This window comes from Pteropus vampyrus, unplaced genomic scaffold, assembly GCF_000151845.1.
Source record: "Pteropus vampyrus isolate Shadow unplaced genomic scaffold, Pvam_2.0 Scaffold58, whole genome shotgun sequence".
In the NCBI taxonomy this organism is placed as follows: Eukaryota; Metazoa; Chordata; class Mammalia; order Chiroptera; family Pteropodidae; genus Pteropus; species Pteropus vampyrus.
The window spans coordinates 1,298,307-1,309,252 of NW_011888839.1; the positions used below are offsets into that span (position 1 = coordinate 1,298,307).

At 42.3% G+C, this 10,946-nt stretch overlaps 1 protein-coding gene across 1 annotated transcript in view; it reads right to left on the reverse strand.

Annotated features, from left to right (window-relative positions):
- Positions 1-9,696, reverse strand: part of CRYBG1 (crystallin beta-gamma domain containing 1) — a 52,076-nt gene extending 42,380 nt beyond the window's left edge. Inside the window, exons 1-2 of the mRNA XM_023530958.1 lie at positions 8,414-9,696; positions 1,545-3,915 (exon numbers count right to left, since the gene is read on the reverse strand). Of these exons, the coding sequence (XP_023386726.1) occupies positions 1,545-3,915; positions 8,414-9,108 (3,066 nt within the window). The 5' untranslated portion in view covers positions 9,109-9,696. The remainder of the gene's footprint in view (positions 1-1,544; positions 3,916-8,413) is intronic.
- Between the last annotated feature and the right edge of the window lie 1,250 nt (positions 9,697-10,946).

Below are 10,946 nucleotides of genomic sequence, written 5' to 3' on the forward strand. Positions count from 1 at the left end.
TCACCAGACTGTTGTCAAATAAGAGAAGTGAACCAAGAATGATTTAAAAGAATAAGGCTGTAATGAACGGGAAGTGGACCGTTGGAAATTTTGTGCTTGAGAGAAATATTTAAAAACTTTATGATATCTGAGAGCTTTAGGCTGATTCAGTTTGTCTACAGTAGTGGTTCCCAACGTGTGGTCCAGGGACCACTGAAAGTTCCCAAGATCCTTTCAGGGAGCCCATGAAGTCAAAACTACTTTTAAGAAAAAGAGGGTATTTATATTTTGTAATCTTTTTATCTCACAGTGTACTGTGGACTCTTCCAGAGGGCCCATGACGACATTGCTATGATGGCTAACGGCATGTGCGCTTATGTGTTGTGTTTTAAATTTTTCTCACTATTAATTTCTAATGATAAAATCTGATAGGCATAACCGATATGAACAAAAGCTCTCTGCGGTCCTTAATAATTTTTAAATATTATTGTATTCTGAGATCAAAGTTTAACATTTTTTGAAAAGAGGGATCTGAACCTCTGCTGGAAATCCAACTATACATTTTGAAAGAGCTTGGAGAGTTACATTCTATGACAAGCTTGTAGCAAAAGCCAACACAACACATTGAAACAAGTTGCAGTACCTTATACAAATGAGGAAGGGTGCAAGGTATTTTCTGCCTGGATAAAGTGTTATAGATGATGGTCTCTAGCTGACAGATGGCCTGGTTCACAGGGTGGGCAACAGTACTATAAAGGTCCACTCGTGTTTCTGGACTAACAGAGCTGACTTTTAAACCTTATATTCTGTTGCTCTTTCATTATGCTCCCTTCACTTGAGAATCAAGCTGGTAACTTGGTAAGAGAAAGGCACAAATTCATATCAAAAACTGAATAAAGAAAACAACTTCAGAAGTCAGAAGAAGATGGAGAAATTATAATTGTTGTTCAAAATCATATTTTGCTGCTCTCTCTACAATATTAAAGGAAGATCCAATGTAGACCAAAATTCTTTACTCAAAGGCTTGTCAGGAAAAAATACTTCCCTGATGAAAGCTAACTTTAAATAAAGATACTTTCTCAAATGATGCGAAGGATATACATTTATTGCTACTTATGAGAAGAGTGAAACTCACAGTGCATTAGAAGGGATTACAAATAAGATTCCTTAGCAGAGGCTTTTCCAAATAAAAGGAAGCTGCTTCATATATCTTCAAAATTCTAGGTACAGTACTGAGCATTTTAGTGCACAACTAGGTAAAAACCATCTGTCTCTAAACTCTCAAGGTACTTTATATTTCATAATACAACATATTAATTCACACGTGCCTTAAAATATTGGTAGCTTATTTTCCCTGCTAGACTACACATATTTTGAGAACAGAATCTGAGTACCTTTTTCTTAGACCTTAACAGTCCCTTGCACATAGGTTTTCAAATATATGAATAGAAAACAATCGTACACAAGCATAACCATTTCTAAAAGAATAACATTAATTGCTCATCACCCCTCTGTCACTTTTATTTATAAATACCCCAAGTAAATGATCATATGTTGCTACTTACTGTTGAATCTGATAATGACATTCCAGAAAAAGATATGTTTGGGTCAAACCGGCTGGATTTGAAAAGACCCACGAAGTCTGTGTCATTGTTTCCGTAGTTCGGCAAATTCGATTTAAGACTTTCAGCATGATTAGACTTTTCCACAGCATCACTGTTCTTTAGTTTAGAAAATTCAGAAAGTTTAGTTTCTGGCAAATGGAGGTTGCTTTGTGAATCCAGATCTTTTTTGGTTTCTTCTTTTTGCAGGTATTTTTCCATGTAGCTGGGACTTTTCAAGCCTGATTGAGATGTACTTGACGAGTCAAAATTGAAGACCTGTAAGTAGTGGTTGGGTGGAAGATTTGGCTGATCTTTCTCTGAAGTGCAGGGTGGGGCATCCTCAGCCACAGGCTGTAGCACAGGAGACCGAGAAAGAGAAGTGTTCTGTGAAGAGCTGAACGTTGTGGTCATAGTGTTGACTGACGTTACAGAGGGAGAAAAGATTTTGTCTTGTGGTAAAGAAGATAACATGCTTGAGAAAAGTGCACTTTTTTCTAGCCTAGATCTCTTAACTCCACCATTCGTGACGTCCCTGTTCTCCTTGCCATTTATTTCTGGAGTCGCCAGAGGTTCATCTTTCCCATTAATGTGAGTGTGCAAGGACTTGAAGAGGATACTCTGTTCGGTGGACAGACGTTTGGGCCTCAGTTTGGATTTTGTGTCCAGGTTCTGCATGAAATGTAAAGCCGGTGATACTTCTGACTGGCTTTCTTTTTTCTTCCCCAAACCAAAGGTAAACACATTAGGATCAAACACCTTTTCTAAATTGTCCTCGTGAATCGGAGGCATGACAAAGTGAGGGGCGGGAGAGTTTGGCACCCTGGCCTTCTTTTTCTTCTGAGGCACACAAATCGCACTGTCCATCTTCTTTATAATTTCAGTGAATTTTTCCATATCAGAAGAAGAATCAAATACGCTATCATCGCTACCAGCAGAAATGTTCAAAAGACTGGCAGGGCTGTCCTGGCCATTCACCACATTGTGATCTGGCCTTTGAGTAGTTTCTAAATGATTTCTGCTACCAGGGGAGCGGGTGGGGCTGGATTCAACCGTCAGGGGTGTTCTGTTGCCTTGACTTTGAGCCTGAGTAGGCAGAGTTTTTTCTGATTCCAGCAGCGTGACTTGTGGGCCAGATTTTGCTACATGTTCCTCTTCACGATGAATGTGTTTGGGTGATGTACTCTTATTGCCCAGTACTTCCTCTTTCTGGGGAGCACAACTTGCAACGGAAACCACTTCAAGTTCATTATTGTGACAACTTGGCAACTGCACTTCTCTAACTTCAGAGCTATCTGAGAGGATCTGGGAGCTTACATCCTGGGTGCTCTCCACAGGGAGCACGAAAGACCTGACCTGGACAAGGACCTTGGATGGACACTCAGTTCCTTCAGCTTCTGGGCTGTGCTCTGTGTTCAAAGGAGGGCTTGCTTCTCCTCCTTCTCCTCCTCCTGCTACAAGTTTAGAGGGGGGCATTTTCTCATTAATCTGATGAGACACAGGCAAAATACATCCATTATGGTTTTCTGACACTTTTAGATCAGTGCCCAGAAAACTGCCTATGGGTGCTTCGGCACATGTGTCTTTGGGAACACCCACAGGAATGCATTCAGGCAGTGAAACAGGAGACTGATTAGATGACTCAGCTGGGGGCTGTGAGTCAGAAAATTTATCCTGTGGCTTTGGTATGACTGTTGGACATGAATCTTTGGCATTAAGAATGGTGGGGATGTTTTGTGCTGTATCAGTCTCATTTTCAAGTACAAGTCTTTTGCTGTCAGCAGCCTTTGAGTCGTCCTCTCCTAAGAGCTTCTGGTCCTGGACAGGAATCAGAGTAGTAACCGCTGGTTGAGAAAGGCAGCCAGCATCTATTTGCACATCTGCCTTATCACCTTGGTTAAGCTGAGAACCAAGAGCTTGATCCTCAGTAAGCTGGCCTTCCATCCCTCTTACACTGGGACTCCCGGTTGCTGGCAGAATCTCCTCTTCAGTGAGAATAACTTTGGTTTCTGCAGAGGTTTCTTTCACCAGCACACCATTCTGGTGACTACTTGACATTCCTTTCTTTTCAGGTTGTTCCATTTCTTTAGCTTTTTTGGCTAAATTCAGCTTCGCCCTTCCAACAAAAGTTTTATTAGAGGCAGGGGTGCTCCTTGTGCTTCGAACGTCAGCGTGTCTTGGGCTACTGTTTGCCCGTTTGTTTTCAAATAAGGAGATTTTGGTGGCAGTGTTTCCTTTATGAACTGGCTGGCTAAATGGATTGTGCTCATTTCCCAAACTGTCAAGATTCTTAGGGTTTTTAAGATTTAGTTCCACATGTTTGGGCTTGGCAGGGCTGCAAAAATACGGAAATAATAAAGTTATTGACCTAGTTTTAAAAGGTGAACATACTAATTTATTACAAAACTATAAAAAGCCAACATCTTTCCGATATGTGGCATTTTTAAAAATTAATTTTTAAACAACCCTAAATACACTATCAATTATTTTTAATGTATGTTTTTCTTCTATATGAAGGATGAGAAAATTATATAACTAAGACAGTCTAGAGGTGGGAGGTTAACAAGTTTATCGATGGGAGGTTAACAAGTTTATCGAGTACCTAGTTATGTACATGCAGGGCGTGGCACTAGAGTTGAGAGACAACTTAGGGCTAGAAGAAGTCTAAATACTTAATGCATTTCCATACTTTAAAAATGTAAATGATTTCCCCAAACATTGAACGTGTATTTTTTAGTTTGTCATAACTCTTTTCACATATCTCGAAAAGCTAGATTATAAAAAATATCTATTATTTACCTTTTTGGATATTTTACTCCCTTTATCCTCCTCCATAAAATTTTTCTATGATTATATAAGTACGTTCACTACAGAAAATTTGGAAGATATAAAAAAGGAAAATCATTCATAATCCTACCACTCAGATAATTTCTGTTAACATTTTAGTGTAAACCCAATCTTTTTATATGTGCAGTTAAATATTTTTAATAGAAATGAGATTATTCTGTTCATAGAATTGATTTCTTGCCTTAAAAAAAGATTACTTAACCTTATAGTTAACATTTTTAACATGTTTTAAGTTACTAAAAATTTTGTTTGAAAGGTTTTCTTAATGTCTGCATAAAAGTTCATATGGATGCACCATAATTTACTTATCAATTACTCAATTGTTGGTTTTGTCACTATTTCTTGGACAAAAAGAGCCTCCCCTCTCAGGTGAGTTTCTTGCGAATAAGAATGCACATTCATTTTTCTTTCTGAGAAACAAAATGTTCTTTGACATTATTTGGATCTGGTCCTGGCTCTTACACTAAGTATCTGTGTGAACCTGGTCAAGATACTTTAACTCTTTGGACTCTATCTTCTCTATCTATTTTAAAAAACAAAACAAAACAAAACAAAAAACAACTCCAAACCCATCTCCACATCCCCATCCTCCAAGTTACGGGTGAAATAATCCTTGGAGTTCTCTTCCTGGGCTGCAAGTGGGATAGTAGAGGCTCAGGGATGGGGCTGTTGGCTGGCCACCCTCCTTTCAACCAGAATCACTCCTACTTATCTGTTTTATAAATCACTTTTATATAAGCTTTCCTAGAAGAATGGGCTCCAAAGCTAGAGATAAAAATGTCTAAACCACAGGTCTAGTGGTTTACAAAATAGAAGAGATAATAACCACTAATATTCACTGACTACCAAGCACTTGAGAAACACTCTCTATGGCTTGCATAATGCACAATTTTATACATTCTCTTTTAAGATGAAGTTGAAGCTTGGAGAAGGTAAATAATTCGCCTGAGGTCACACAGCTAGTAAATGACAGGATCATGATCTGAAGCCAGGTGTTCTTGTTTCAGATGCCATGCTCCTGACCACCCTACTATTCTGCTTCCACAGAAAGAGTCAGACTAGACTGGCCTCAGTGACCTCCTCCGGTTCTTTCTAATCCAAGGAGTCAGTGATTTATCATGAGATCTATAAGATAAAGTAACCATACTTTATGAGGATACTATGATAATGAGAACACAAAGTGAAGAAGCATTTTCTCATGCTGGCTCCTGCTTGGACTCATTGCCTTTCAAGAAGGTTGGGCCTGAGAAGTGTTTTCGGGTGAGCCCCTGACTTGCTCACGTGTTAGACTCTTTGCTGAGGAGTGTCTTGAAGGATCAGGTAGTGCAACTTTGAGACATTTTATCTTTCTTGACTTGAGAAATCCTTCCCAAATGCAGCACCAAGAATTTAGACTCTCATTAACAATTTTTTATTTAAATACTAAATTTGATATATTCTCATTAATTTCTCCCCGTCTTCACTTTTCTCAATATCTCCTCCATAAGATATCTAGGCTCCCACATCTTAAATTTAAAAGCAAATTAACTTATAAGCACTTCATTAAAGATAAAATTCTAAAACCAGTGAGATGACCAGAAATACAAAGCTTACAAATATTATCAGTTAATGAGGGATGTTCAAATGCCAGAGAATATGCATTTTAAAATTTCTTACTAATCAGCTCAAAGAATGACAAACATCAAAATGTATCTTATGATGTAAATGGAAAATGCTACAGATTAGCCAACAAGCTACCTTAAGGACAGGAAACACACATCTGTACATTAAAGATTTACACCAAGATCAAAATACATTTTACAACCAAACTTTCTGTGCAATTAACTTCTGCTACCAAGAGTCACTACAATTAACCTAGCTCAAAGTAATCAAAAGGCTCCTATAATTCATGTTGTAATGCCTTCTTTACAATGTGAGAGGGGAAAATAATGGAGTCTAAAAAGCTGTGGCTATGAGTGGAAAATTCTTATTTTAAATATATCATTTTAAGAATCTCACCACTCAATATTTGGTAGAGAACTGAAGACATGATTTTTCTAACAGCATAAGAAACATGCTGCTTCAAAATCATTATTTTTGAGGGTATATAAAAGAGTTAAAACTAAAACTTCAGACTCAAATTGTTTTTAAAAATAATCTGAGTAATATTTTTTCTTGCAATACAATCAGGGGAAAATTAAAAGGTCTGAAAAACCCCATCAAACAGAAAAGGAATAGAAAGAATTATTAATTTTCCATTTCAATAGTTTGCCAATATACTAAGTGTGAGGCCCTGTAGAAAACAAAATTAAATGAGTGGCTGGCAAAGGAAAAATTTCACGTAGAAAGTAATCAGTACTGAGAAAAGAGAATTTGGTTTAGTTCTATTACAAATAACAGCACACGAAGAAGTTTCACTGTTAAGATTGGCTTCTCTAGGTTTGTTTATCCTACTCCTTAGCAGTGTCACATTTCTGGCCTTGCTACTCGTGTATTCCTCTCAGAAGACAGAGGGAAGCAGAAGCCTCCTTGTTCAGGTACAAGCAACGTTTCTCTAAGGCTCACAATTAGGAGGTCTGAATGTTGGCACACTGGCCTTCTACAAATAATGAGCATCATTCACTCAGGTTATTTCTCAGACGCTGCTGTTACAGAGTAAATAGCTGACTATATCAAAGGTCTCCAGGTTCACAGCTGGTGAGGAAGCTCAAGTTATTCATTAAGCAGATCTTCCTCTCAAGCATTTACCAAAAAGACCTCCTCTAAAGCTTATCCAAGAATTCAAATAGTCAGAATGGACCATTTGGTTTAAGAATGATAATGCTGTGAAAATACCAGCTCTTTCAATAAATATGTGAATGCAGGAGAAACTTGAGCAGTTTAGATATTCATTTTTCACATGTGCTGACTGGGGATGTAGGAGTGAGAGTGTGGGAAGGGGGAGGATCTTAAGAATGTTATAGTGCCCTCCCTTATCCTGTCTACCTATGCAACTTGATTTATCATTAAGGAACAAGTCCCAATTCCTAGGAAAAAACAAAAGTGCTTTTCTTCCTCCTTTCCACATCCCCAGGCTTCAGAGATGGTAATATTCATTGGCAGTTTAATCAGATATCACTTCATATTGTTACTTGATTTGTCAGTATCTTGTGTGCCAGACTGGGCCATAAACTTTCCAAGGGCAAAATACTGAATCATAGTTGTTTTTTTCCCCCCATAGTTCTTAGCACAGTACCATGAACAGAAGGTACTTAATAAATATTTGAAAAATAAATCAACTTAGCAGCAACTTAGTCATAGTCTGTTGTTGAGCTTGATTCTTCTAATGTGTCTTTTCATTTAGCAGTCTCCCCAGTAAAAATAACTGACCTTTCTTAATTTCAATAACTGAAAATTACTTTTCAATTCGGGGAAGCAAAAATATCACCAGACTCCCTAACATTAAAAAGGGGAAAAAAGAACCAAGATATTTGTATTAGGTTTTTTGTTTTGTTTTGTTTTTAAGGCTTTAGGCAAATAATGCACTAAGTTCCATAAAAGGTTCTGTGAATTCTCATAAACGCACATATGTCAAGGCTACTGGGACATATTGAATATATTAGTGTTTGCTCCATGTTATCAAATTCTATGCATACGTGTTTTAAGAATGCCCTATCCAAGAATGCCAGTGTACACTCTGAATAAAGAATGAATTAGCTTGTCAAGCCATACAGTCTCCTCTCTATTGTTTATGTAAACACTAAACCTCATGAGATCTCATTTTTACATTCATTTAACTTAAACCTTATATTAAAACAAGAATTAACAACCGACTAGGCTCCCGAATGTGTCATCTTCTTAAACTGTAACTGTTAACTAGCTCTTCCCTATCTCAATTTCAACATAGAGAAAATTCAGTGCACAGATAGTTCTCCCACAAATGCAAAGACTCCGGGCTTCTCACAGCTGCCGCCCAGCATGTCTGTGGACACAGCATCTCCGCCCGGCCCAATTCAGCAGTTACTTACAGGGTCACTTTAGTGGTCACCGTCGACCTGCCTGCACCGAAATGGTTTCTGAGCTTCAAGCCGTCGGCGTCAGGACCTCCGGCCAATCTGCCCAGCTCTCTGCTTCGACTTCCTTCTCCACCGCCATCGAAGTGGTTGGGGAGCGGCCCCCTCTTGTGCTCTGGCTTGATCTCTGGCAGCAGCGAGCTGCTCTTGACCGTGAGCTCGCGAGGGACAACCCGGGCTGCCTCCTCCCCGTTCTCCCCTGCAGCGCCCTTGGCTGCGGGGCCAGAGTCCGGCGCCGGCGCCCTCTTGGGCGGGGACTCCTTGGCGGGAGCCCGCGGGCCGCCAGCGGGCGGGGTGGGCACAGCCTCCGGGACGCGGTTCTTGCCCCTCCTTTTGGTGGGAGACGAGGCCGGCAGAGGTTGCTTGCTCCGGTCCGACTCCCCTCGGGGCTGCCCTTTGGGGCCGGGGCTGGTCTTGGACTCCGGGCTCGCTGCCGAGGCAACGCCCCCGTCCGAGGCAGCCCGCGGAGATTTCACTTTCTTTTCCGCAGAGCCGTTCTCGGTGGCCGCGTTTGGCGCCACCTCGTAGTCGAACACCACGTCGTCCCTGGCCGCGCTGTCCGGCAGCGCGGTGTCCGAGCCGGGGGAGTCCGTGGATTTCTGCGACTTCCTCCGCTTCCCCGACCTGCGGCCGCTCGACCTCTTATCCATATCGTCGTGATCGCTGCAATCTTCTGCCCCGGCAGTAATCACGACCGGCTCGTCCACCTGCGCCACCTCAGACTTACTCAAGTAGATGTCCAAAGTTAAAACTTTGGCGGGATGGGCACGCTCGCGGAACCGGCACCCTCGTCCTCCCGGCCCGGCTTTGCCGTCTGCCTGCGGAGAACGCGCCAAGTTCTCTGGGCCCACAGCAGGAGGATCACCTGGCAGAGCAGATGCGTCCTCGGGAGGCTGGCTGTGCGCGTCTTGGGATTCCGGGAAGCCTCCTTCTGCACTCACGTGGGGGGCTCTGCCAGCGGCCTCGCCTAGTCCCTCCGCGGGCGGCTCCCGGGTGGGCGACCCCGGCACATCCCCTGCTCCTTGGGCTGTCTGGTGTTCGCAGTCAGCGCCAGCCAAAGCGTCCTGACTCGGACTGCCGGCGAGCGTTTCTGGGTTCTCTTGCCTGGGGGAATTCTCTAGTGAGGAATGCAGCTGCTTGGCAACGGTGGTGGCACCTGGGAAGGGCTCTTCCTCTGCTTCCAAAGGTTCTAATTGAGGTGAATCACTTCCATGGCACTGCTGCACAGCCACCGCTGCATGACTGCTCGAGCAAGGTGACAGCTCTGCGTCAGGGGGCGCTGCCTGGACACAGGTCTCGGAGGGCTCGCCCTCCAGCTCCTGGGGCTTTTCCTGGGGGAGGCCCTCCTCGCCTGTATTTATTTGTTTTGATTGGCTGCCCTGAGAGTTCCTCTTCTCATCCTCTCTTTCAGGGAGCTGGGAAGAGGTTACATCTTTCGGAGAGAATGATTTGGCACTGGAACTGGTGGGACTCTCTAATCCGTTTCTGGTGTTCCTTCTCCTTCCTGACGTGAACAGGTTGCCAAGTTTCCCCAAAACTGGCTTCTTTTTGTTCTCTTCTGGTGGTTGTGCTCTGGACTGAAAAATAAAAGGGAGTGGGCGAGAGAAAATATGAGAATCCGTTTTTTTCCACTTTAGTAGTAAGTATGTTACGGAACTTCAAGCCAAAATGATACTAGAGTTTCTAATTGAAAATTAGGGAATTTTTGTTACGTTCATTCCAACAAAATAAACTGATTTTACTTTTTAAGTTTTTTTTTTAACGTCATCTATGTTTGGTGTTACTGAGAATAAAATCTACTTAATAATTCTTGTGTTTTAAAGGAAAATTCAGAAGGTCCAAATAACCTCATATACAAAACAAACAATTCCCAGATCGGTATAGCTTTTGCTCTTTACCTCTTTCCTCGATAAAGATGCAATTTCAAAACAGCTGTGCGTGACTGTAGGACAGCAGCAAAACCACTAAATTCTCTTAAAGCAGATGTTTTTTTTTTTTTCTAAAACATCACCCTTTCTTTTTGCAGAACTATTAGTCTCCTTTAGAACAACACTGAGAAGCCACCTGGGTTCAACAAACTGCAAATGAAAACCTGAAGCAACAGGGATTTAATCATCCGGGCCCGCCCTTGATCAAATCCGCAGTTCCCGGTGGGCCGGGCCTGCGCTCCTCCAGTGGAAATAGCACGCGGGCATTCAAATGCCCGCTGATTCCCATCCAACAGATCCTATAACTTCGGAGTTCCCCCTAGAGCTTTTACCCGCGCGTATGTTCCTAGAAGCGTAAATACCCGGAGTACACGGAAGGACGGCAAAGGTGGAGGACGACCATCTTCGCATCCTCTCTGCTCCAGCCGGGAAGGCGCAGGTGGAGGATGCGCTTGGGGCTCTGCCCACGCCGACTTCAGCCCCCGGCCCTGGCCGCACCACCCCGCTGAGCTCCGGGAGCGCACAGGCGGGAGCCCCAGGGCCCGACCCACCCATGGGAG